General features: G+C 54.1%; 1 protein-coding gene across 1 annotated transcript in view; it reads left to right on the top strand.

Moving 5' to 3' along the window:
* Positions 1-27,150, top strand: part of HSPG2 (heparan sulfate proteoglycan 2) — a 198,494-nt gene that overhangs the window by 135,336 nt on the left and 36,008 nt on the right. Inside the window, exons 36-54 of the mRNA XM_075840580.1 lie at positions 5,504-5,596; positions 5,781-5,861; positions 5,953-6,183; positions 6,264-6,377; positions 6,870-6,997; positions 9,239-9,325; positions 9,699-9,757; positions 9,839-10,006; positions 10,777-10,887; positions 14,466-14,566; positions 14,942-15,122; positions 21,178-21,300; positions 21,378-21,530; positions 21,902-22,044; positions 23,070-23,205; positions 23,657-23,808; positions 25,522-25,651; positions 26,474-26,625; positions 26,739-26,871. Of these exons, the coding sequence (XP_075696695.1) occupies positions 5,504-5,596; positions 5,781-5,861; positions 5,953-6,183; positions 6,264-6,377; positions 6,870-6,997; positions 9,239-9,325; positions 9,699-9,757; positions 9,839-10,006; positions 10,777-10,887; positions 14,466-14,566; positions 14,942-15,122; positions 21,178-21,300; positions 21,378-21,530; positions 21,902-22,044; positions 23,070-23,205; positions 23,657-23,808; positions 25,522-25,651; positions 26,474-26,625; positions 26,739-26,871 (2,476 nt within the window). The remainder of the gene's footprint in view (positions 1-5,503; positions 5,597-5,780; positions 5,862-5,952; positions 6,184-6,263; positions 6,378-6,869; positions 6,998-9,238; positions 9,326-9,698; positions 9,758-9,838; positions 10,007-10,776; positions 10,888-14,465; positions 14,567-14,941; positions 15,123-21,177; positions 21,301-21,377; positions 21,531-21,901; positions 22,045-23,069; positions 23,206-23,656; positions 23,809-25,521; positions 25,652-26,473; positions 26,626-26,738; positions 26,872-27,150) is intronic.

Below are 27,150 nucleotides of genomic sequence, written 5' to 3'. Positions count from 1 at the left end.
CCCCGCCCCAGCATACCAGATCCTCCAGTGACCCCGCCCCAGCATACCAGATCCTCCAGTGACCCCGCCCCAGCATACCAGATCCTCCAGTGACCCCGCCCCAGCATACCAGATCCTCCAGTGACCCCGCCCCAGCATACCTGATCCTCCAGTGACCCCGCCCCAGCACACCTGATCCTCCAGTGACCCCGCCCCAGCACACCTGATCCTCCAGTGACCCCGCCCCAGCATACCTGATCCTCCAGTGACCCCGCCCCAGCATACCTGATCCTCCAGTGACCCCGCCCCAGCATACCTGATCCTCCAGTGACCCCGCCCCAGCATACCTGATCCTCCAGTGACCCCGCCCCAGCATACCTGACCTTCCAGTGACCCCGCCCCAGCATACAAGATCCTCCAGTGACCCCACCCCAGCATACCTGATCCTCCAGTGACCTCGCCCCAGCATACCTGATCCTCCAGTGACCCCGCCCCAGCATACCAGATCCTCCAGTGACCCCGCCCCAGCATACCAGATCCTCCAGTGACCCCGCCCCAGCATACCTGATCCTCCAGTGACCCCGCCCCAGCATACCTGATCCTCCAGTGACCCCGCCCCAGCATACCAGATCCTCCAGTGACCCAGCCCCTGCATACCTCATCCTCCAGTGACCCCGCCCCTGCATACCAGATCCTCCAGTGACCCCGCCCCTGCATACCTGATCCTTCACTGATCCTGGGCCCTACCTTCAGCATGCTGGGTGCTTTCTTGGTTTGGATCGTGTGATGGTTCTGTCTCGCAGTGCATGGACAGGATAGAAATAGATAACTAACCTGTACATCCAGCAGAACGAATCATCACTGACAGAGGAGGAATTGCGCAGAAGAGTCGCTTCTGGGGACCTCGAAGAAAACCATGACCCTCCGCCTCGAGTCAGGCGACAAGCCCAGGTAGCTGGGTTACATGGGACTGCCTCTCCTAGCAATGCAGCAATGCATCCAACATGCACGTCCTGCGGTCCAGTAGGGTTTACTTAATGAGAGCTTCAGTCTCCCTCCGCCTGCTCCGGCCCTCGCTTTCTGTCCTGCTCCGGCCCTCGCTTTCTGTCCTGCTCTGGCCCTCGCTTTCTGTCCTGCTCCGGCCCCCGCTTTCTGTCCTGCTCCGGCCCTCGCTTTCTGTCCTGCTCCGGCCCTCGCTTTCTGTCCTGCTCCGGCCCCCGCTTTCTGTCCTGCTACCGCCCCCGCTTTCTGTCCTGCTCCGGCCCCCACTTTCTGTCCTGCTCCCGCCCCCGCTTTCTGTCCTGCTCCGGCCCCCGCTTTCTGTCCTGCTTCGGCCCCCGCTTTCTGTCCTGCTCCGGCCCCCGCTTTCTGTCCTGCTACCGCCCCCGCTTTCTGTCCTGCTACCGCCCCCGCTTTCTGTCCTGCTCCGGCCCCCGCTTTCTGTCCTGCTCCGGCCCCCGCTTTCTGTCCTGCTCCGGCCCCCGCTTTCTGTCCTGCTCCGGCCATCGCTTTCTGTCCTGCTCTGGCCCCCGCTTTCTGTCCTGCTCCCGCCCCCGCTTTCTGTCCTGCTCTGCCCCCCGCTTTCTGTCCTGCTCCCGCCCCCGCTTTCTGTCCTGCTCCGGCCCCCGCTTTCTGTCCTGCTACCGCCCTCGCTTTCTGTCCTGCTCCGGCCCTCGCTTTCTGTCCTGCTCCTAGGTCTTATTCACACGGTGCAGTTTTCAGAGAGAAGTGTCGCTGCCTCTCGCTGCCCCCTCTCCATGTCTCGGTCACGCCGGGTGCTGGTGTGTTGTTTGATGTGTGGTGAGGGACATAGGAGAACTGGAGGGGGTTCAGAGGCGGCCACTAGATTATTACCTGGGACGGGAGGTGTCGCTTATAATAAGAGGCTGGAGAAATTGGACTTGTTCAACTTGTAGAAAAAGACGTCTTAGAGGTGATGTTATTATCATGTATAAATATATGTGGGGTCAATACAGAGAACCAGCGCATGATCAGCTCTGTCCGAGGACTTTACAAAGGACCAGGAGATAGTCATTGTGTGTGGAGGAAAGAGGATTCTGACATCAATATAGGAAAGGGTTCTTTACAGTTAGAGCAGTCACACTATAACATGTCCGGCCCCGGGAGCTAGTGATGGCAGATACCATGTCAGCATGTAATAGAGGGGTGAGATGATAATTTACTGACAAATGGCATCGAGGGTTATAATTAATCTCGCAATGAATGATGGGTAATTAATCGGTTAGATGGATCGGTGTCTCGTGTAATGTTGCCCGGCGGTCGTATACTGTGTATTATTGATCCTCTGCTGTATATATATATATATATATATATGTAGCGTCCTTCATCTCTGCCATTAATGGAGCGCGACCCCCGTTAGATTCAATAGAGAAAACTGTAACCCTTGTGTTTCCATACATTAACCCTTGCGTTTCCATACATTAACCCTTGCGTTTCCATACATTAACCCTTGCGTTTGTGGCCATTCCTGCCTCTCTGTATATAACCCCGTTGGTGTTTTGTATGAGGCGCCACTTATCTCTGTTTCTCTTTCCTCTCTCGTTCTTCCTGTCATTCTCTATTTATTTCCTTCTCTCTTATTTTTCTTCTGCACTTGGGTATTTGGCTCTAGATGGATAAAAAACAGGAAGAAACGGATCGTGAGATCTGGGACCTTCTCTCCAGCTTTTCCTCTGGTCCCTCACAAGACAAAACAAATGTGTCAGAGGGCGGCTCAGTCCTTGCGCCATCTTCTTTAGTTGCACCTTCAGGTCCACCATCGCCTCCTGCGCGCCGCCATCGCGCTGAAGATACCGCGCAGTCTTGGGCAAGAATCCACACGTTTCCTCTATCTGCTGCTCCAGGCCCCTTGTCCCAAAGATCTCCCCATGAGGTACGACCCCTCCTGTCTGCCCATCACTGGACTCCTGTCCCATGTGCCCCCTCCGCAGCGCCTCCTGTGCGCCCCCTCCGCAGCGCCTCCTGTGCGCCCCCTCCTGTGCGCCCCCTCCGCAGCGCCTCCGCAGCGCCCCCTCCGCAGCACCTCCTGTGTGCCCGCAGTGATTATGCATTAGTCCGCCATGTCCTTCTGTGCCATAACCCTTCATTTCCATACCTCAAGGCTGGAGCCTCCGCGCGGGCGGCACGTCAGGACTCCACTAATGTCCTGTTCTCCCAGACGCCGGGACTAAGAGGAGCTGAGAAGGTACAAGGGCCACATTGTGTGCTGTGGTTGGTGCATGGACCGGGCGCGGGTCCCGTACGTGGACAGTTCTGTGTATCTATATCATTCTCTGTTCTTTTCCTAGTATACTCTGACCTACAAGGGCTTCTCTCTGTTCCCTGAAGGGGTTTTCTACTGGTCCTTGCCTAAGGTTTTCCTTGGGGATAAGGTAAAGCCCCTTGTGGCTCCGCTGTGAGATCCGGCACCGTCCTCGTATCCCCCGAGTGCTGCGTGTAGATGTCGCGTCTTGTAACGTCTCGTTTTCCCGTTGTGCAGTGGCGACTCTGCGATGCCTCTGCTTTACCGTCACAGCTTTAACGAGGCCCCCTGCACCCGACCGGAGATGTCACCCGTAATCACGGACCCATTCACTTCTATCGACCGCGGACACCGTCCTGCATAATTGGGGTCCGTGCCGTATAAAGGCTCCGCATAGGATCGGACATGTCATATTTTTGCTTTTTTACGGACCGTGCGCCCAGACTTTATATGGCAAATGCGGGTGGCTGCCCGTGGCCGGCCGTGCCCATAATCATGGTCGGTGACTGCAGGCGGTCGGGTGCAGAGGGCCTAGGACGACGCTGAAGTTAATCTCTTCGGACTTGTCCACACGTAACGGAATTGCTGCAGAAAATTTCTTCAGCAATTCCGCAGAAAGTAGCGGAAAATACGCACCATATCCGGCGTTTTTGAATGCAGAAAATGGTGCGGATTTTGCTGCGTTTTTCTCAGTGTTGGGGGATGGGACGTCTCCTCTGAAAAACGCAGCAATTCAGTCACTTTCCGCAGCAGGAATTGACATGTACGGAAATTCCGCAGCACAAGTCCGTCTTTCCGCAGCGTGTGGATGGGATATGTTAATTGTCGCCCACTTTGCTGCTTCTGTATTCTGATGCGTGTTTTCCGTCCGCAATTCCAGACCGAAAATAGGCAGCAATTCCGCAGCATGTGGGCGAGCCCTGATTCACATAGTCAGCGTTGTGGTGTTTTTTTAATAATATTTTATGGGGAAACTTATATTAATAATAGAATATGTTACACTGCGCGGCCGGGGGTGAAAACAGCCGAAAAACAGGAGGAGCCGGAGGGCGATGTACGGAGGGCGATGTACGGAGGGCGATGTACGGAGGGCGATGTACGGAGGGCGATGTACGGAGGGCGATGTACGGAGGGCGATGTACGGAGGGCGATGTACGGAGGGCGATGTACGGAGGGCGATGTACGGAGGGCGATGTACGGAAGGCGATGTACGGAGGGCGATGTACAGAGGGCGATGTACAGAGGGCGATGTACAGAGGGCGATGTACAGAGGGCGATTTACGGGGGGGCGATGTACGGAGGGTGATGTACGGAGGGCGATGTACGGAGGGCGATGTACGGAGGGCGATGTACGGAGGGCGATGTACGGAGGGCGATGTACGGGGGGCGATGTACGGAGGGCGATGTACGGGGGGGCGATGTACGGGGGGGCGATGTACAGAGGGCGATGTACGGAGGGCGATGTACAGGGGGCGATGTACGGAGGGTGATGTACGGAGGATGTACGGAGGGCGATGTACGGAGGGCGATGTACGGAGGGCGATGTACGGAGGGCGATGTACGGAGGGCGATGTACGGAAGGCGATGTACGGGGGGCGATGTACGGAAGGCGATGTACGGAGGGCGATGTACGGAGGGCGATGTACGGGGGGGCGATGTACAGAGGGCGATGTACGGAGGGCGATGTACAGGGGGCGATGTACGGAAGGCGATGTACGTAGGGCGATGTACGGAGGGCGATGTACGGAGGGCGATGTACGTGGGGCGATGTACGTGGGGCGATGTACGGGGGGCGATGTACGGAGGGCGATGTACGGAGGATGTTGTACGGAGGGCGATGTACGGAGGGCGATGTACGGAGGGCGATGTACGGGGGGGCGATGTACGGAGGGCGATGTACAGGGGGCAATGCTCCGCATCAAATTCAGTAGAGTCCAGACCTGGCAAGGTTCCTGGCATTACCGCTGGCATCAAGCCGGGCAGACGGGCACTTTTTATCCGCTTGGCTGGTCTCATCCGTCTTCTCGTTTTACGTTTTTCTGTTCCACCGCGCTGATGCTTTTATGCGCCGGCTCCTCCTGTTTTTCGGCTGTTTCCACCTCCGGCCGCGCAGTACAACGTATTCTATTATTAATATAAGTTCCCTCCAAAATCTATTAATAAAAAAAACGAAAAACCAAAACTGTGAATAAGAAGCCGTCTCCAGCAGCGTTTCCCTCAGCCCCGCGTGCGATCTCTGACTCTCCTTCCGTTACTTCGCAGGTGACGTCTTATGGTGGAACGCTTCGCTACACGCTGACCTACACGTCTGGAGTCCGGGGGTCGCCGCTGCCTGATGCGGACGTGCAGATCACGGTATGACCCGAGCTTCGGCTTTTCTGTTCCATTGTTACTGAGGAGAATGAGAGTAGTCGTTCTTCGTGTCTCCTGGTTATAGTCCCATCACGGAGGCCGCGGGTAGAGTAATATGATGCGGCATGGATGAGACGAGGGCATCGCTCCTACCCAACCATCCATAATCCGCTCTGTTCTCTTCCAGGGGAATGACATCACATTGGTCGCTTATCAGACTGAACTGCGTCCTCGTGAGAGCAAAACCTTTGAGATCGCCTTCAGAGAGGTGAGACTGGGCTTAGAAACAAGGAGTGCGTCCTCTTGACGGTGAAGTCAGGACGGCCATTGGTTTAATGTCACCCTCAACTGTTCGGCAGAGTCAATGGAAGCGTCCGGACGGGCAGCAAGCCACGCGGGAGCACCTGCTGATGGCGCTGGCAGATCTGGATGAGATTCTTATACGAGCGTCTTACTCCACTGACATGATATCTGCCGGTATTACTGGTGTGAGTATGGAGACCGCGGGACCCTCGTATACCAGCCTGCCCCAGGCCCTGGAGGTGGAGGAGTGCCGCTGCCCCCCCGGCTACAGGGGACTGTCCTGTCAGGTGAGGCCGTAACATATGAAGCCCCTACAGCTGATGTCCCGGGTGGGGACCACGTTAACTAAGTGCGATCTCTATGACAGGACTGCGCCCCCGGCTACACCCGAACTGGAGGAGGTCTGTACCTTGGGCACTGCGAACCCTGTGATTGTAATGGGCACTCGGAGACTTGTCACCCAGAGAGTGGCGTCTGCTTGGTAAGTGCTGTTCAGAACGGTATTACTGTGGCCCCTGGATCTGATGGTGGAGGGGCCCGGAGACGTTACACAGTCACTGGAACACTGGAGGTTTTATTAAGGTGTCACGTGGTCGTCTTCTGCTTGTCCTCCTCTTTTTTTTCTCCACACTACGACCCCCTTCAGATTTCAGGTGCTCTGGTGATCCGCTGATATCTCCGGGATCACACATTAATGTAATATTACACGGCCGCATCAACCCCTCCAAAATGACAGCTGCTCTTTATGGTGCCTCTCCACTTCGGATCATAGAAACAATCAGATCATTTTCCCTTATACATCATATATATATATATATACACATCATGTGCAGGGTCACCACCTCCACTACAGACATATCCCGCTTACTCCGAGCACCAGCAGATAATGGAGATTTCTGCCCCTGTCCCTCATATTCCGTGGTTGCCCCTTATGGAGAAATTCTTCTTTTAACGTGAACTCTCCTTGTCCTAGAACTGTTTACACAACACTGGCGGCGAGTTCTGTGACAAGTGTGCGCAGGGATACTATGGCGATGCCACAGCGGGAACCCCGGAGGATTGCCAGCCTTGTGCATGCCCGTTAAGTGACCCAGAGAACCAGTACGTATGACCACATCACAGTCAGAAAGTAACCGCACCGGTATACAGGTGTGGTGGTGACAGGGTGTTATACAGGTGTAGAGGTGACAGGGTGTTATACAGGTGTAGAGGTGACGGGTGTTATACAGGTGTAGAGGTGACAGGGTGTTATACAGGTGTAGAGGTGACAAGGTGTTATACAGGTGTAGAGGTGACGGGTGTTATACAGGTGTAGAGGTGACAGGGTGTTATACAGGTGTAGAGGTGACAGGGTGTTATACAGGTGTAGAGGTGACAAGGTGTTATACAGGTGTAGAGGTGACAAGGTGTTATACAGGTGTAGAGGTGACAAGGTGTTATACAGGTGTAGAGGTGACAAGGTGTTATACAGGTGTAGAGGTGACAAGGTGTTATACAGGTGTAGAGGTGACAAGGTGTTATACAGGTGTAGAGGTGACAGGTGTTATACAGGTGTAGAGGTGACAGGTGTTATACAGGTGTAGAGGTGACAGGTGTTATACAGGTGTAGAGGTGACAGGGTGTTATACAGGTGTAGATGTGACAGGTGTTATACAGGTGTAGAGGTGACGGGTGTTATACAGGTGTAGAGGTGACGGGTGTTATACAGGTGTAGAGGTGACAGGTGTTATACAGGTGTAGAGGTGACAGGGTGTTATACAGGTGTAGAGGTGACAAGGTGTTATACAGGTGTAGAGGTGACAGGTGTTATACAGGTGTAGAGGTGACAGGTGTTATACAGGTGTAGAGGTGACAAGGTGTTATACAGGTGTAGAGGTGACAGGTGTTATACACGTGTAGAGGTGACAGGGATGTTATACAGGTGTAGAGGTGACAGGGATGTTATACAGGTGTAGAGGTGACAGGTGTTATACAGGTGTAGAGGTGACAGGGTGTTATACAGGTGTAGAGGTGACGGGTGTTATACAGGTGTAGAGGTGACAGGGTGTTATACAGGTGTAGAGGTGACGGGTGTTATACAGGTGTAGAGGTGACGGGTGTTATACAGGTGTAGATGTGACGGGTGTTATACAGGTGTAGAGGTGACAGGGTGTTATACAGGTGTAGAGGTGACGGGTGTTATACAGGTGTAGAGGTGACGGGTGTTATACAGGTGTAGAGGTGACGGGTGTTATACAGGTGTAGAGGTGACGGGTGTTATACAGGTGTAGAGGTGACGGGTGTTATACAGGTGTAGAGGTGACGGGTGTTATACAGGTGTAGAGGTGACGGGTGTTATACAGGTGTAGAGGTGACGGGTGTTATACAGGTGTAGAGGTGACAGGGTGTTATACAGGTGTAGAGGTGACGGGTGTTATACAGGTGTAGAGGTGACGGGTGTTATACAGGTGTAGAGGTGACGGGTGTTATACAGGTGTAGAGGTGACGGGTGTTATACAGGTGTAGAGGTGACGGGTGTTATACAGGTGTAGAGGTGACGGGTGTTATACAGGTGTAGAGGTGACGGGTGTTATACAGGTGTAGAGGTGACGGGTGTTATACAGGTGTAGAGGTGACGGGTGTTATACAGGTGTAGAGGTGACGGGTGTTATACAGGTGTAGAGGTGACGGGTGTTATACAGGTGTAGAGGTGACAGGGTGTTATACAGGTGTAGAGGTGACAGGGTGTTATACAGGTGTAGAGGTGACGGGTGTTATACAGGTGTAGAGGTGACGGGTGTTATACAGGTGTAGAGGTGACGGGTGTTATACAGGTGTAGAGGTGACGGGTGTTATACAGGTGTAGAGGTGACGGGTGTTATACAGGTGTAGAGGTGACAGGGTGTTATACAGGTGTAGAGGTGACAGGGTGTTATACAGGTGTAGAGGTGACGGGTGTTATACAGGTGTAGAGGTGACGGGTGTTATACAGGTGTAGAGGTGACGGGTGTTATACAGGTGTAGAGGTGACAGGGTGTTATACAGGTGTAGAGGTGACAGGGTGTTATACAGGTGTAGAGGTGACGGGTGTTATACAGGTGTAGAGGTGACGGGTGTTATACAGGTGTAGAGGTGACGGGTGTTATACAGGTGTAGAGGTGACGGATCTGTAGTATTATATTATATCATCATAGTTTCTGTAGTATTATATTATATCATCATAGTTTCTGTAGTATTATATTATATCATCATGGTGGCTGTAGTATTATATTGTGCTGTTGGTTGTGTCCTGCCGTCAGTTATGAGGAGGATTATATTGTATTATATTCTCTTTGATTTTCTTCTGTATTTTGTTTGATTCAGGTTTTCCAAGACTTGTGAGACGGATGGCGCCGGTGGCTATAGGTGCACGGCCTGCCCCCTAGGGTACACAGGTCAATACTGTGAGAGGTCAGTCCTGAGTGGGGGACGCTGCTGTTACTGGCATGACTTGTGGGTCCCATGGATGTTTGTGCCACCTTCCTGTAGGGACCACGTCCCTGAGACCCTGGTAGATTCGTCCGTCCTTGTATGATTGTCCCCCATCTGTACAGCGTTCTGGGGGGGGGATCTCCGTCCCACTCAGTCACTGCCATGTTTCATGTTCCCAGACTGGTGGTAACTGGTAAGTGACACTTGACCATTAGGGCCCCATGATCACACGATCAGACGTGTGATATTTCTTCCTATCTGCATAGTGGGGTTTGTTCTCCGCCTGTACCTGGGCATACACAGGTGGTGCCAGCCCTGAGTGTTCACCTTGTGGTCTTATCTTCTGTGACAGGTGCGCTCCAGGATACACTGGTAACCCCAACATCCGAGGACAGAAATGTGTCCCAGCGGGTAAGAACGTCAGTGGTCGTGGTGTTCCCAGGGTAAAGCTGTTACAGGGCCCGGGTGACATCAAGTCCAATTCTATTTCAGACAGACAATCGAACTTCATTGTCCGGATCTACCCCGAGAAGAAAACAGTTGCTGCAGGTGGCGAAACGAGTCTCCGGTGCCAAGGAACTGGTGATCCTCCGTACTACTACTTCTGGTCACGAGAAGACGGGCAACCACTTCCTGCAGTCTCTCACCTGAGGGAAAAAGGTAAAATAAAGCCAAAAATCAACACATCTAATATGTCGCACGTGTGGGATAAGACCTGATAACCACTAAGGGCACAGACTCAATGTGTGATGTGTCCTGACATCCGCTCGGGGGCAGTCTCATCCTGATATCCCCTCGGGGGCAGTCTCATCCTGATATCCCCTCGGGGGCAGTCTCATCCTGATATCCCCTCGGGGGCAGTCTCATCCTGATATCCCCTCGGGGGCAGTCTCATCCTGATATCCGCTTGGGGGCAGTCTCATATCTGCTGATCACTATGGTGACCCCTCCCCCGAGCTACCGTCCATAGAGATATTTGTTCATGTATGGTCTTGGTCTGTCCTCTCTCGTCACCTGCCCTCTCTCGTCACCTGTCCTCTCTCGTGACCTGTCCTCTCTCGTGACCTGTCCTCCCTCGTCACCTGTCCTCCCTCGTCACCTGTCCTCTCTCGTCACCTGTCCTCTCTCGTCACCTGTCCTCTCTCGTCACCTGTCCTCTCTCGTCACCTGTCCTCTCTCGTCACCTGTCCTCCCTCGTCACCTGTCCTCCCTCGTCACCTGTCCTCTCTCGTCGCCTGTCCTCTCTCGTCGCCTGTCCTCCCTCGTCGCCTGTCCTCCCTCGTCGCCTGTCCTCCCTCGTCACCTGTCCTCTCTCGTCACCTGTCCTCTCTCCTCTGTCCTCTCTCGTCGCCTGTCCTCCCTCGTCGCCTGTCCTCCCTCGTCACCTGTCCTCCCTCGTCACCTGTCCTCTCTCCTCTGTTTTCTCTCAGGTGAGGTCCTGCACTTCCCCAACCTGCAGCCGTCAGATTCTGGAGTCTACATCTGTACCTGCCGCAACTACCAGTATGTGAACACCAGCAGAGCAGAGATCATCGTCCGCGGTAAGAGTCCCAGAAGAAGCGTCCCCTTTATTAACCCTTTCATGACTGTGGCCGTTTGACCAGATTTGTGAGGATTATCCAGAAATGTTTTAGTGAAGGCCGGATAGTGCCGGGGGTAATTATTCTATGTCTGGGGTAACCGACATTCTGTGTGTAATAAGGATGTTATTACCTGAGCACCTGGCGGTCCTGCAAAATGCTCTCCTGCAACGCCAGGTAATGCTGCCACCTGTGGGCACGGGGAGATGTGCACTTTTATTTTGGAGTAAAACTTTTTTCCTTTCCTTTTTTTCTTTGTTTTATTTTTTCTCTTATTTATATATTAACTTTTATTATGGGCTAAGGTAAACCGGAAAAACATGATTCACACAACTGTAATCTGCACACCGCTGTAATCTGCACACCGCTGTAATCTGCACACCTCTGTAATCTGCACACCTCTGTAATCTGCACACAGCTGTAATCTGTAAACCGCTGTAATCCAGTATTGATCTGTATATAATATTCACATTGTTTGGTTCAAGCTGCCATTTCTGGGACTCTTCACATGCAGCAGGTGCTGAGGTTTGTACGTTGCTTGTGTTCCCCTACTAGTGCCGGCCGCGTCATTAATTTGCTGATTATTCCTTTAGAGTTTCCCGCTCCTCCAGATGCAGCGCGTTTTATCCTGTACTGACTCATGTAATAAGATACAGGAAAGCTAAACCCCACATCTCCCACCATACTATTACATTACAGTGGGGATGAATGGAATCCAGTGCCCCCTCCAGCAGGACCGGGTGTTGTCTGTTTGCATCCCTCCAGCAGGACCGGGTGTAGTCTGGTTGTGTCCCTCCAGCAGGACCGGGTGTTGTCTGGTTGTGTCTATCCAGCAGGATCGGGTGTGGTCTGGTTGTGTCTATCCAGCAGGATCGGGTGTGGTCTGGTTGTGTCCCTCCAGCAGGACCGGGTGTTGTCTGGTTGTGTCTATCCAGCAGGACCGGGTGTGGTCTGGTTGTGTCCCTCCAGCAGGACCGGGTGTTGTCTGGTTGTGTCCCTCCAGCAGGACCGGGTGTTATCTGGTTGCGTCCCTCCAGCAGGACCGGGTGTTGTCTGGTTGCGTCCCTCCAGCAGGACCGGGTGTTGTCTGGTTGCGTCCCTCCAGCAGGACCGGGTGTTGTCTGGTTGCGTCCCTCCAGCAGGACCGGGTGTGGTCTGTTTGCATCCCTCCAGCAGGACCGGGTGTGGTCTGGTTTTGTCCCTCCAGTAGGACCGGGTGTTGTCTGGTTGTGTCTCTCCTGCAGAAATGGGTGTTGTCTGGTTGTGTCTATCCAGCAGGATCGGGTGTGGTCTGGTTGTGTCTATCCAGCAGGATCGGGTGTGGTCTGGTTGTGTCCCTCCAGCAGGACCGGGTGTTGTCTGGTTGTGTCTATCCAGCAGGACCGGGTGTGGTCTGGTTGTGTCCCTCCAGCAGGACCGGGTGTTGTCTGATTGTGTCCCTCCAGCAGGACCGGGTGTTGTCTGGTTGCGTCCCTCCAGCAGGACCGGGTGTTGTCTGGTTGCGTCCCTCCAGCAGGACCGGGTTTTGTCTGGTTGCGTCCCTCCAGCAGGACCGGGTGTTGTCCGATTGTGTCTATCTAGCAAGACCGGGTGTTGTCTGGTTGTGTCCCTCCAGCAGGACCTGGTGTTGTCTGGTTGTGTCCATCCAGCAGGACCGGGTGTTGTCTGTTTGCGTCCCTCCAGCAGGACCGGGTGTGGTCTGGTTGTGTCCCTCCAGCAGGACCGGGTGTTGTCTGGTTGTGTCCCTCCTGCAGGACCGGGTGTTGTCTGGTTGTGTCCCTCCTGCAGGACCGGGTGTTGTCTGGTTGTGTCTATCCAGCAGGACCGGGTGTTGTCTGGTTGTGTCTATCCAGCAGGACTGGGTGTGGTCTGGTTGTGTCTATCCAGCAGGACCGGGTGTGGTCTGATTGTGTCCCTCCAGCAGGACCGGGTGTGGTCTGGTTGTGTTTCTCCAGCAGGACCGGGTGTTGTCTGGTTGTGTCCCTCCTGCAGGACCGGGTGTTGTCTGGTTGTGTCCCTCCAGCAGGACCGGGTGTTGTCTGGTTGTGTCCCTCCAGCAGGACCGGGTGTTGTCTGATTGTGTCCCTCCAGCAGGACCGGGTGTTGTCTGGTTGCGTCCGTCCAGCAGGACCGGGTGTTGTCTGGTTGCGTCCCTCCAGCAGGACCGGGTTTTGTCTGGTTGCGTCCCTCCAGCAGGACCGGGTGTTGTCCGATTGTGTCTATCTAGCAAGACCGGGTGTTGTCTGGTTGTGTCCCTCCAGCAGGACCTGGTGTTGTCTGGTTGTGTCCATCCAGCAGGACCGGGTGTTGTCTGTTTGCGTCCCTCCAGCAGGACCGGGTGTGGTCTGGTTGTGTCCCTCCAGCAGGACCGGGTGTTGTCTGGTTGTGTCCCTCCTGCAGGACCGGGTGTTGTCTGGTTGTGTCCCTCCTGCAGGACCGGGTGTTGTCTGGTTGTGTCCCTCCAGCAGGACCGGGTGTTGTCTGGTTGTGTCCCTCCAGCAGGACCGGGTGTTGTCTGGTTGTGTCTATCCAGCAGGACCGGGTGTTGTCTGGTTGCGTCCCTCCAGCAGGACCAGGTGTTGTCTGGTTGCGTCCCTCCAGCAGGACCGGGTGTGGTATGGTTGTGTCCCTCCAGCAGGACCGGGTGTGGTCTGGTTGTGTCCCTCCAGCAGGACCGGGTGTGGTCTGGTTGTGTCCCTCCAGCAGGACCGGGTGTAGTCTGGTTGCGTCCCTCCATCAGGACCGGGTGTAGTCTAGTTGTGTCCCTCCAGCAGGACCGGTTGTTGTCTGGTTGCGTCCCTCCAGCAGGACCGGGTGTTATCTGGTTGTGTCCCTCCAGCAGGACCTGGTGTTGTCAGGTTGTGTCCCTCCAGCAGGATCGGGTGTTGTCTGGTTGTGTCCCTCCAGCAGGACCGGGTTTTGTCTGGTTGTGTCCCTCCAGCAGGACCGGGTGTGGTCTGGTTGTGTCCCTCCAGCAGGACCGGGTGTAGTCTGGTTGCGTCCCTCCATCAGGACCGGGTGTAGTCTAGTTGTGTCCCTCCAGCAGGACCGGTTGTTGTCTGGTTGCGTCCCTCCAGCAGGACCGGGTGTTATCTGGTTGTGTCCCTCCAGCAGGACCTGGTGTTGTCTGGTTGTGTCCCTCCAGCAGGATCGGGTGTTGTCTGGTTGTGTCCCTCCAGCAGGACCGGGTTTTGTCTGGTTGTGTCCCTCCAGCAGGACCGGGTTTTGTTTGGTTGCGTCCCTCCAGCAGGACCGGGTGTTGTCTGGTTGCGTCCCTCCAGCAGGACCGGGTGTTGTCTGGTTGTCCCTCCAGCAGGACCGGGTTTTGTCTGGTTGTGTCCCTCCAGCAGGACCGGGTTTTGTTTGGTTGCGTCCCTCCAGTAGGACCGGGTGTTGTGACTGGCACCTGGTCTCCTTGTTACATAACCCTCTAGTTTCTGCACACATCTGAAATTATGCGCGCTGGGTTCTGCTACATAACACCGGGGGAGGGAGTCTCACTTGTGGAATAACATTGTTGATCTTGGTTCATCTTCCAGCTGCTCCCATTAGGCCCATTACAGTGACTGTGGAGGAGCAGAGGGTCCAGAGTGTCCAGCACGGCGCAGACGTGACCTTCATATGTACAGCAAAGAGCACTGTGAGTATGAGGATGGGGAGCGGGAGGATAGAAAGCGGGAGGCTGGTGAGCGGGCGGGTGCTTAGCGGGCGAGTGGTGATCGGGAGGCTGGTGAGTGGGCTGGTGGTTAGCGGGCGAGTTGTGAGCGGGCAGCTGGTGAGCGGGAGGCTGGTGAGCGGGCGGGTGGTGAGCGAGCGGGCGGCTGGTGAGCGGGCAGATAGGAGCAGGTCTCTCCACTCATCGTATGTATAGTCTGTGTCCGGCCCCCCATGTACATCAATGTATGGAGAGGCCCTGTCAGGGGCAGGTGACCTCGGTGAGACATGTGGCGGCCTCTGACCTGCTTTACTTGCTCCCGTGGGCTATGATGTCAGCCTTCTTGTTTCTTTCCTGCAGTCCCCGGCTTACACCTTGGTGTGGACCCGTCAGAACAGCGGGAAGCTGCCGGAGAGAGCGATGGACTTCAATGGAATCCTGACCATCCGCAATGTGCAGCCAGAAGATGCCGGCATTTACATCTGTACCGGATCCAATATGTTTGACATGGACGAGGGCAACGCAACGCTCTATGTTCAAGGTTGGTGAAAGTGTCACCATTAAAACCCCTCCACCCACCTGCATGGTGCTCCGCTCCCCCGCTCTTCTTGCTTGCACCCCCGGTGAGCGGCCTGTGCGGCGTTGTCCTGTGCGGGTCTCGTCAGCTTCACTTGGCTTCTAGGCTTTGTGCATTGGCAACGATGGCGTCTTCCTTTTTGGACTTCTCCGCCACGTGCCCTAACACCAAAGATGCATTTGCATGCGGGAATGAAGTCACGTCACCCTTCTGCCTCCTCATCAACCCCCAGGATTCTTCTCTAACGTGATTGGACACTTTTGCTGCCTGGGCCCGTGTCACATGATGAGAGAGCAAATTAAATCAGGCGCTAGCGAGCACCCCTCCCCCGCAGTCACCGGCCCCTCTGCTGCTTTATCACGTGTGTGTTCAGCTGTTGCATGTGAAGTCCATATAGGACGCACCCTCCCCCCCTCCCCCGCACTATAATAACTTGTGTTTTTTTATTTTTTTAATAAAATGTTGGTTTGTTTTCTAAAAATGTGAATAAGATATTAGGAGTTTTGCTGCTCAGCGGTAGGTCCACGTCTCCGCCGTTCACATATACACAGGGACTGTCCGCAACCAGCAATAATAATGAGGCGATGAAAGCCACAATCCCCTGGGCACCGCGCGCTCCCCCTGATTCACTCTACACCTCGGCTCCGCGAGCTCTAACCCGTAACACGGAGGAACGCACTGACATCTTTTCAGCATCCGTCTTCACTGTACATCCAGATCTGATCTACTTGACTCTTCTTATGCTCCAGTTACACCCAGAGCTGCAGTGACAGACTTGCTGAATGTGACTGTAGTGTCATGAAGGAACAGCAGAATTGGGACTGCAGCTCTGGAGGTGACTAGAGTATAAGACATGACACAAGATAAGTAAAGACGTGTATCTCAGAATATCCAGGGTCTGGGCTGTATGCCACCAGCCTCCAGGATTACTGTGCCGACTACTGGAGGCTTATACTACCATTGGTCAGTGCTGATCACCTCCATGTACCCGAATAGTAGCCACCGGCTTCAGAACCTCCTCTTGTGTGGCAGTAACTGGGCCAGAGGTTGACTAGATCCCAGTATAGGATTGCACGGGGGGAATGAGACTGCGCGGGGCCCCTGCGAGGTGACGAGCTGCATGTGAGAGCAGAGCGTCCTCCAGTGGCAGCTCCGGGTCCTGCTGTTCTGTGCCATCTATGTGGTGTGGGACGGGCACCTCATGGTGACCCATTACCTGCCCATGGGCTATAGGAACAGCACTGAGTAATAGATGTGCGGCCCTTTATGTCTTCCCCAATGTGCGGACACGAGCCCAGGAGGTGCATATAGAAGTCATGTGGCGACATTTCCCCGCCCTTCGTCTGTCTCTGGAGCATGTGGCCTTGTTTTGCCTTGGTGATGGGATCCGGTGTTCTCCGCCATTGTTCTACAGTCTCAGTCTATAGCGCTGGTGCCCCCACTTGCTGCTTTGGTAGTGATGTGGTCCTCTCCCGGTGCCGCAGCTTCTCTTTTTCTGTTTTGGGCTTCTCTTCTGACTTGCCCACTAGTGGATATTGTCACGTGGATAACATTGGTCCAGGGTTTAGGCGTCCGGCGCTGCAGTGACTATCGTCACCCCGATCTCTATAATAGTAGGATGGAGGGGCCACGCTGAGGGTCACAGGTGGAGGGAAGGCTGTCTGGGGCTGTGGTGTTTCTGCGTTGGATGGAGGGGTTTTGGGTTCGGGGTTCTGCTCCACATGAAGTCGCCGAGGTGTCTGTAGACGTCTGGAATTTTCTTCATCAGAACTGTGGGACACTTTGTATAGAAGAGACTGTGAATATAACGTCCTCCTGGACCAGGCGGGGACTTACCTCTAACCTCATAATGTGAAACCGATGCCTACCTCATAGCTGCCGCTCCTGTGCCGCTGAGTGCAGGATATTCTGGTCGGGGTCACTCTGTGCTCTCACTCTACAGATTGCATAAACCATATAGAGTTGTTAAATGTGTTTATTGAAAGTTTCAATTAAAGGTGTAAGATAAGGAAAGTCTTGTATTACCTACAATGAAAGTGCACGAGAGGGTGGTGCGTTCCGTGCGCCGGAGAGGGTGGTGCGTTCCGTGCGCCGGAGAGGGTGGTGCGTTCCGTGCGCCGGAGAGGGTGGTGTGTTGCGTGCTCCAGAGGGTGGTGTGTTGCATGCTCCAGAGAGTGGTGTGTTGCGTGCGCCGGAGGGTGGTGTGTTGCGTGCGCCGGAGGGTGGTGTGTTGCGTGCGCCGGAGAGACTGGTGTGTTGCGTGTTCCAGAGGGTGGTGTGTGCGCTGGAGAGGGTGGTGTGTGCGCTGGATAGGGTGGTGTGTGCGCTGGAGAGGGTGGTGTGGTGTGTGCTCCGGAGGGTGGTGTGCTGCGTGCTCCGGAGGGTGGTGTGTTGCGTGCTCCGGAGGGTGGTGTGTTGCGTGCTCCGGAGGGTGGTGTGTTGCGTGCGCCGGAGAGACTGGTGTGTTGCGTGTTCCGGAGGGTGGTGTGTGCGCTGGAGAGGGTGGTGTGTGCGCTGGAGAGGGTGGTGTGTGCGCTGGAGAGGGTGGTGTGTTGCGTGCTCCGGAGGGTGGTGTGCTGCGTGCTCCGGAGGGTGGTGTGTTGCGTGCTCCGGAGGGTGGTGTGTTGCGCTGGAGAGGGTGGTGTGTGCGCTGGAGAGGGTGGTGTGTGCGCTGGAGAGGGTGGTGTGTTGCGTGCTCCGGAGGGTGGTGTGCTGCGTGCTCCGGAGGGTGGTGTGTTGCGTGCTCCGGAGGGTGGTGTGTTGCGTGCTCCGGAGGGTGGTGTGTTGCGTGCGCCGGAGAGGGTGGTGTGTTGCGTGCACCGGAGAGGGTGGTGTGTTGCGTGCGCCGGAGAGGGTGGTGTGTTGCGTGCGCCGGAGAGGGTGGTGTGTTGCGTGCGCCGGAGAGGGTGGTGTGTTGCGTGCGCCGGAGAGGGTGGTGTGTTGCGTTCTCCGGAGGGTGGTGTGTTGCGTGTGTGGGAGCTGGTGGATAGTATAATGTATGCAGGCACTGCGGGTGATATATTGTGTCGGCTCTCGTGGGGGTTATACTCTGCGGTGGTGTTGGTACACTGTATGAAGACACTGGGGTGATATATTATGTTTGGCTCTGGTGGGGGTTATACTCTGTGTTGGGGGGTTATACTCTGTGGTGGGGGTGGTACATTGTATGGAGCCACTGGGGGGTGATATATTGTGTCGTGGCTCTGGTGGGGGGTATACTCGGTGGTATACAGCGTGCTGGGGGTGATAACTTTGTGTTGGTAGTATGAGTGTTCCGGTCGGAGGGGCAGGACTTCTCTTGTTTCCTGCCCCCCCGGTCATTATATGGTGGTGTATCGTTGTTGTTCTGTAATCTCCTCCATCGTGGAGCTCAGGCCTTAAAAAAACACTCCAGCAATTATTTTTTTTGCACATATAATTTCGACTTACCAGCAATATTCTCGCAGTCGTTTATTTCTTCCAGCTCAGTTGCATCTGCACATTTTGAACCCTTTCATTGTGGGCGGCTGCGTCATGTGATCTCCGTCTGACCACCAGAATAGACCGCGCTCTCATGCGTAGACAGGTCGTCACTCTGTGAACTACAGGATTACATCATCACCTATCAAATCCCTCCCGGCTTCTCTGAGACCCCTCTCCTCACCACCCAGCTCCATCCTTGTTCCTCTGTATGTCCTTCATGCATATAGCGCTTCAGGAGTGATTATTACTGTAGGGGAGTCCGTACAATGATTAGTTGCAGTTATAAAACCCCCATGACTCACACTAACTGTCAATACTATCCTGTGAGTGCTGTGTGCAGAGTCCAGAGTATTTCTATGCTCCTTACTGTCTCCTGCTTGTAAGGACGGACATCTATCACTAGCAGGAGGCAGAGGAGACAGGCTGAAGCTGCATCACATAGGAATACACAGACTCTGCAGTGTGAGGAAAGACGTTCTATGTCACTGATCATCACTTGCTGCACTTAGAAAGTACTGAGCAGAGGAAGGGTCGTGTGATGAGATTCTGCCCCCCTGCAAAGCCAGAAGCATCATGGGAAACGTAGCCTGCATTAGGGGAACCATATAAGAGGGGAAGAAGGAACCAAGATGGCAGACAACCTATAAATCGCACACTAACTAAAACAGGTCTACACAAGGCAAACACAGGAGCCTCTACATTATTCTGTAATAGCCTGTGCTGCACTATAGAGGCAGACATGGTTTTTGCTGGAGTGCTTCTTTAATAAAGCTGATCTCCCTCTCCTTGGTTCTTTGATGAGATGTGGGGCGTGTGTGGTGTATAATTGCGGTTGCACTGCAATCTCCTCCATCTGTAGGGTGTCTGCTCCGTCTGTGCTGATTCTTCCTCCCATGATATTGTCCAGTAAAGCTCGTTCTAACTTCTCCGCAGAGGCCTCCCACACCCAGATGTTTTATGGACCCTTCGAAACCATTGAAGGACACAGACCATGTAAGTTGGCATGGAGTGGTCTTGCCCTTTGAGATCATGGCTGCAGCATGCCAAACCAAAGTGCCTGTTCCACCATCCATCCCCCCCCCCCCCCGTGTGCATCCCCCCGTCTCCATATAACAGGCCTGAGTCCATGTATACAGTCCGTGCCTCCCATGCTAATCCCAGTGCTTTTACCATCGCCTTGGCTTTTCCATCCACATTTACATGTATGATTCACATCACACCGGACGCCGCCACCTTCATCACCAACCCTGGAAGTCTAGGTTCACCGTGTACATCCAGATATACTTGACATAGTCTTGTGCTGACCCTGATTTTTTTTTATTTTTTACTCCAGTCACATCCAGAGCTACAGTCACTATTGTGCAGGCTTCCTGTTACAGTGCTAAAGCTGCACGACCTCACACCTCCCTGCTGCCTCCGTGTTTGTGCTCTTTTGGTGCATTGTGTTTAGTATAATGTTTAGACCAGACATCGTTACCAGGCGGCCATGTTGTTACCTGTAGAGCGGTGATTACAGCTCCTGAGTATAGACAGTGATGTGGAGCAGGCAGCCATGTCGTTACCTGTAGAGCGGTGATTACAGCTCCTGTGTATAGACAGTGATGTGGAGCAGGCGGCTATGTCGTTACCTGTAGAGCGGTGATTACAGCTCCTGTGTATAGACAGTGATGTGGAGCAGGCGGCCATGTCGTTACCTGTAGAGCGGTGATTACATCTCCTGTGTATAGACAGTGATGTGGAGCAGGCGGCCATGTCGTTACCAGTAGAGCAGTGATTACAGCTCCTGTGTATAGACAGTGATGTGGAGCAGGCAGCCATGTCGTTACCTGTAGAGCGGTGATTACAGCTCCTGTGTATAGACAGTGATGTGGAGCAGGCGGCCATGTTGTTACCAGTAGAGCAGTGATTACAGCTCCTGTGTATAGACAGTGATGTGGAGCAGGCGGCCATGTCGTTGCCTGTAGAGCAGTGATTACAGCTCCTGTGTATAGACAGTGATGTGGAGCAGGCGGCCATGTCGTTACCTGTAGAGCGGTGATTACAGCTCCTGTGTATAGACAGTGATGTGGAGCAGGCGGCTATGTCGTTGCCTGTAGAGCAGTGATTACAGCTCCTGTGTATAGACAGTGATGTGGAGCAGGCAGCCATGTCGTTACCTGTAGAGCGGTGATTACAGCTCCTGTGTATAGACAGTGATGTGGAGCAGGCGGCTATGTCGTTGCCTGTAGAGCAGTGATTACAGCTCCTGTGTATAGACAGTGATGTGGAGCAGGCGGCTATGTCGTTGCCTGTAGAGCAGTGATTACAGCTCCTGTGTATAGACAGTGATGTGGAGCAGGCGGCCATGTCGTTGCCTGTAGAGCGGTGATTACAGCTCCTGTGTATAGACCGCAATGTGGAGCAGGCAGCCATGTCGTTACCTGTAGAGCGGTGATTACAGCTCCTGAGTATAGACAGTGATGATGCAGATTTCTCCAGAAACTGCCGGGCCTGATACCCCACAGACTCTTGTGTTTTCTGATGTGATCGGTGTAATATGTTCTTCACCATATTGTAGCTGGAGCAGGGCTTCCTCCTGTGGCCATCATTGAACCCAGGCAGCTGAGTGTCCAGCAGGGTCAACCGGCAGAGTTCCGCTGCACAGCGACTGGAAACCCAACACCCATCGTGGAATGGACAGGTGAGTAGCCGCAGGTAGTGAATGACAGAGAAGAGTAAATGCAGGTGACTTTACTGTGTGTCCTGTGCCTCCTGCAGGTGGTCAGAACGGAGGCATCTCATCCAGAGCCAGTATCCATGGAGGCGTCCTGCACTTCTCATCCACCCAGCTCACAGATGAGGGGCAGTACACTTGCCACGTGCACAACAGTGTCGGGAAGCACATCGCCCGGGCTGATCTGCGGGTTCATAGTGAGTATAATGGAGTGATGGGGGAATAGAAGGATGTGGACTAGTCAGCCCCTCTGTCTGCTATGAGGACCCTGCAGAGGACAAGCCCCAGCCTAACTTGCCCTCTCAATCCCACCCAGGGGCTTTATGAACCTGTGAAGGGCTCCCCTGCAGCAAGCGGTGGGGACAAGCACTGAGTAGAGGGGCGCCGGTATAAACCAGTATAAGATTGGGGTCTGCTGTGGAGCCCCTTCTTCCTCTACATCCCTGTTCTCAGCATGTACCTGATATGACTGATCTTATGGGGTGACCCGTCTCCTTGTAGGAGGGTGGGGGGGGGGCTATTACTTAATAACTGATGGGAATTTCAGTGACGTTTCATTTGCTCACAGGTGGAAATTTGCCAAACGTCCAGGTGAGCCCGGAGCGGACGGAGGTCAGAGAGGGTGACACTGCTCGTCTGTATTGTAGAGCCCTGGGAAGCCCCACTCCAACTACCTCCTGGAGGAAACAAGATGGTGTCCTACCCCCTCAGGTGAGAAGGACGTGTCCTGTGCTGCAGATCTCCGTGTAGCGGCTCCTGGGATGGGACTTGTGATGTTTCCTGCCTGTGCTCGCTGCGGTATCCGTGGCGCCGCGGTCCTGCTTCCTCGTGTTTCTCGCATGCTCACTGCTGCGGTATCCGTGGCGCCGCGGTCCTGCTTCCTCGTGTTTCTCGCATGCTCACCGCTGCGGTGCCCTGTCCGACAGACATTGTAGACGTGTACCATGCGATGAGCGGACGTCCCGTAGGTTATAATGGGGTAGCTGAAGCTTTACAGCAGACAATATGGCTTCTTCTGTTCTCTTGACTTCTCTCTCCCTCACCACTGCTCCCTATGGTTTATTCCTTCTCACTTTCTGTCTCTCTCTCGGCCCGTCCGTCTGCTCAGGCCTTCACCTCTCTTGGTTTCCTTCACTTTCGAAGCAGCAGCCTGGAAGCGATCCAGAGGCGGATTCAGGAGCTGCAGGTATCTGCTAGAACCCGCGGAAACCATAGAGTAATAGAGAAGCTCCACATACAGGTCCCGGCACAGGATCGAGTGCTCAGATCATCCGCACAATGAAGACGTCATGTATAAGATGTTATATTGATGGTGCATCACTACATACAGGCTGACACACACTCTCGGGATCAGGGGCTATAGCCGGAGCTGGAGGTTCACGATGTCCACGACCCCCACATATTGTGTCACCTGTGCCCAGTGGCCGTCGTTACGTTGCAGCTCGGTCCCTACAATAAGCTTATATCAGTTTAGTCTGTGCATATAATAGAAGGCGGCCTCCTCTATACAGCGCCAGCGAGTCTTTTTACTACCTGGGGTGTAATCCAGTACAGGCGCACCGTCCATAAATTAAATGCACAAATGCTCCGGAACGTCCTCCCCAAACAATTCCCCCTCCCAAATTCTGCACAATTCAGTCGGTTTTTCTCCGATCACATTTAAGCAGAAACCTCTGTAGGAGCAGAGACTGGCGCTACCCCGAGGGGCTGAACTGTGGCTTCTGTGTGTTTTCCAGGCTCATACAGAGAGGACAGATCTCTCCACCCTTCTGATCCCATCAATAACCACAGCAGACGCCGGGACGTATCTGTGCGTCGGCACCAACTCTGCCGGCTCCTCTCAGCGTCACATAGAAGTGATTGTGGTGAAAGGTGAGTGCACACTCATTGCGGATTTCTACAAGGAATCAGCGGGCGCTCCTCAAGGGCAGGTCACAGGGGCGGGTACTGCTGTGAGGGGCGGGTCACAGAGACGGGTACTGTATTCTGGATGACTACTTGTTGCCCTCACGTGCCATGTAACGGGTGGGACAAGGGGTAGGAGGTCGGCTGGGGCACAATGCTCTTTTTACTAATCCGTGTTCCCCTATGTAAATAGGATCAATGGAAACGAATAAATTAACGATTGTCCATCTATCATGCTGAACTTCATGGGTCGCTCATTCCTGGGCGCTAAAAGAGCTCGTCCTCCCTGTGGTGTGGTGCCCCATAATACTGCACCCGGTTTATTCCCCCAGTGCTCGGTGTCCTCCGTGTCACCATCTATTTCATGCCGTTTTCTGCTGCGCCTGTGTCTCCAATCTTCTGCTTTCCTCTCATTCAGCTTCTCCGGCTGCGCCGCCCCTGAGGATTGAGCCGTCGTCTGACAATGTGCTGGAAGGACAAACCGTGGAGCTGAACTGCGTGGTGGCTGCTTATCCCCAGGCTGCAGTCACGTGGCACAGGCCCGGCCGCCCCCTGTCTCAGAATCACCAGGTAAATCTGATGCTCCGGTTATTAATATGATGATTTATTCATGACCCGGTATTATTCCTGGTTGTCACAATGTCCTCAGGTTCTGGGGTCGTGTTCTTCCTGGGAGCAGAATCCAGTCTATAACCGCTGTCACATGACTCCCCGGTGTCCGTCGTCTGTATATACCACATGACTCCCCGGTGTCCGTCGTCTGTATATAACACATGACTCCCCGGTGTCCGTCGTCGGTATATAACACATGACTGCCCGGTGTCCGTCGTCGGTATATAACACATGACTGCCCGGTGTCCGTCGTCAGTATATACCACATGACTCCCCGGTGTCCGTCGTCTGTATATACCACATGACTCCCCGGTGTCCGTCGTCTGTATATAACACATGACTGCCCGGTGTCCGTCGTCGGTATATAACACATGACTGCCCGGTGTCCGTCGTCAGTATATACCACATGACTCCCCGGTGTCCGTCGTCTGTATATACCACATGACTCCCCGGTGTCCGTCGTCTGTATATAACACATGACTGCCCGGTGTCCGTCGTCGGTATATAACACATGACTGCCCGGTGTCCGTCGTCAGTATATACCACATGACTCCCCGGTGTCCGTCGTCTGTATATAACACATGACTCCCCGGTGTCCGTCGTCTGTATATAACACATGACTCCCCGGTGTCCGTCGTCTGTATATAACACATGACTGCCCGGTGTCCGTCGTCTGTATATAACACATGACTGCCCGGTATCCGTCGTCTGTATATACCACATGACTCCCCGGTGTCCGTCGTCTGTATATAACACGACTGCCCGGTGTCCGTCGTCTGTATATACCACATGACTCCCTGGTGTCCGTCGTCTGTATATACCACATGACTCCCCGGTGTCCGTCGTCTGTATATAACACATGACTCCCCGGTGTCCGTCGTCTGTATATAACACATGACTCCCCGGTGTCCGTCGTCTGTATATAACACATGACTGCCCGGTATCCGTCGTCTGTATATACCACATGACTCCCCGGTGTCCGTCGTCTGTATATACCACATGACTCCCCGGTGTCCGTCGTCTGTATATACCACATGACTCCCCGGTGTCCGTCGTCTGTATATAACACGACTGCCCGGTGTCCGTCGTCTGTATATACCACATGACTCCCTGGTGTCCGTCGTCTGTATATACCACATGACTCCCCGGTGTCCGTCGTCTGTATATAACACATGACTCCCCGGTGTCCGTCGTCTGTATATAACACATGACTCCCCGGTGTCCGTCGTCTGCATATAACACATGACTGCCCGGTATCCGTCGTCTGTATATACCACATGACTCCCCGGTGTTCGTCGTCTGTATATAACACATGACTCCCCGCTTTCCGTCGTCTGTATATACCACATGACTCCCCGCTTTCCGTCGTCTGTATAGAACATGGTCCACGGAGCAGGGTCATTATTGCGCTTTGTGTTCTTGCTCTGGGAGCTCCGCTGTGGTCTGCTCACCCGGTGGACTTCAGGTCAGGGCTCGACTTCACCTTCGTGTCTGCCAAGAAATGGACTGGACGTCAACATGGGGAAGAAAAAGCTTTGTTTCCCTACTTTCCTCTGCTGGGATTGGTTCCTGACCACAAACGTGGCCGTGTCACCCGGGGGACCCCTGCAGACGTGTATCTAGCTGTGCTTATGATGGAGGTTTATGATGAGGGTCCCTGTTCCTTTGTAGGTCTACGGCTCCCGGCTGCGCATTCTACAAGCCTCCTCATCCGACTCTGGGGAATATATCTGCCGGGTCAGTAACGGCGCTGGAGCACAACAAGCATCAATTATTATCACAATCAACCGCGTCCCCATCCGTAAGTTGTGCGCAGGACTCCTCCCTGGACACCCGCTTCTGGTCATTCATGTGATTAGTTTTTCTGGCCTCCCCTCTTGATCCTCGGTCAGGACGCTGCTTCTTTCTCTGTCCTCTATTCCAGGTTATTGTATGGAGGTCGCCCCCGTACGTTGTATTCAGATCTCCTCCTCCGTTATTGTCCTGTCCTTTCTCTGACCCATGACATAGCAAAGAAAAACAGAGCGTTACCCATAGCATTAAATTATTCACGACTGGCTGAGGGGAGTGGCTCCTTGCGGCCCCTGCGCCCTTGCTTTGGTATTGCCCCGTCTCCCCAGTGTCGTACGTGGTTTCCTGACCTCGCTCGTCTTCCTTCGCTTATTCTCGTGGCTCTTTGAGGCTCAGTCTTGCCTGAAGTCTCTGAACAGTCTGGTCCTCAGGAGTGATCAGGCTTCTTCTGGGGCTCAACCCAAACCCAGAGGTCCCTGGCGGCGGAGATCAGATTTCCACAGATAATTCTCAGGGTCTTGTTGCGGGGAACAGAGGGGCCACAGGGGCCTTACACCCACAAAGGCTTCTTCTTACAGACGGTCATGGAGACTTTATTCTTTTCCCCCGCTCCTATCTCTTCTTTGCAGTCTCGCTCCTCCATAGTTATTTTTGTCCTGCTCCTTTATGTCTGTGCTTCTTCTCCGCGGGTCACTCCTCTGCCCTCTTCATTCTTGGCATCTGTGCCGCTGTACTTTCTGCCGCGCCTTCTCCTCCTGGCGCCGCTTCTCTCTGCCACACTGTCTGCATCTCGCTGTAAGGACGATTGTCGGCAATGTGTCTTCTCTCCCAGCTTCAGAAAACATTCCTGTGCTTAGGATTGAGTCGTCCTCAGGCTCGTTAGTTGAGGGGCAGACTCTGGAGCTGGACTGCCAAGTGGCCGGTTATCCTGGCGCAGAGGTCACTTGGCACAGGCCGGGAATACCTCTCTCACCAAATCACCAGGTAACCAGAGAGCAGATCAATGGTTCAATATGGAATTTCAAAGTGTTTATGACGTTTATTGGTACCAGTCGCTGCTATGAACCCTGCCAGTTACATGACATATCTGTTTGTAGGTGTCTGGTTCACGTCTGAGGATCCTCCAGGCCTCCGGCGGCGACTCTGGCGAGTACATCTGTCGTGTGAGCTCCGGCGCGGGCACACAGCAGGCATCAACCTTCATCACTGTAACCCGCATTTCTAGTGACCGTGAGTACCGGGCGCAGCGGGGAACATTGTGGAGCGTGCGGGGCTGAGCACCAAACACACTAATTCTAGAGGGGGCAACGTACACCCCTGCGTGGACGGCTTTAGATTTGAGCTGGACCTTGACTGTTTTGTAGTGAGTGATTTCATCGCTGTCCATTGAACACATTGAGTGCTCCAGACAGGACGTTCACTAACGATTTATTTTGCCAACTTCCCACTTGTCAGGCGCCATTTTCGAGCTATTTATTGCCGTCCTACGGCCCGCGATCCTTTGTAGTG

The sequence above is a fragment of the Rhinoderma darwinii genome, chromosome 10 (genome assembly GCF_050947455.1).
Source record: "Rhinoderma darwinii isolate aRhiDar2 chromosome 10, aRhiDar2.hap1, whole genome shotgun sequence".
Classification (NCBI taxonomy): domain Eukaryota; kingdom Metazoa; phylum Chordata; class Amphibia; order Anura; family Rhinodermatidae; genus Rhinoderma; species Rhinoderma darwinii.
Note: the sequence above shows the minus strand (reverse complement) of the source record. Positions and strands in the feature narration are given on the sequence as shown.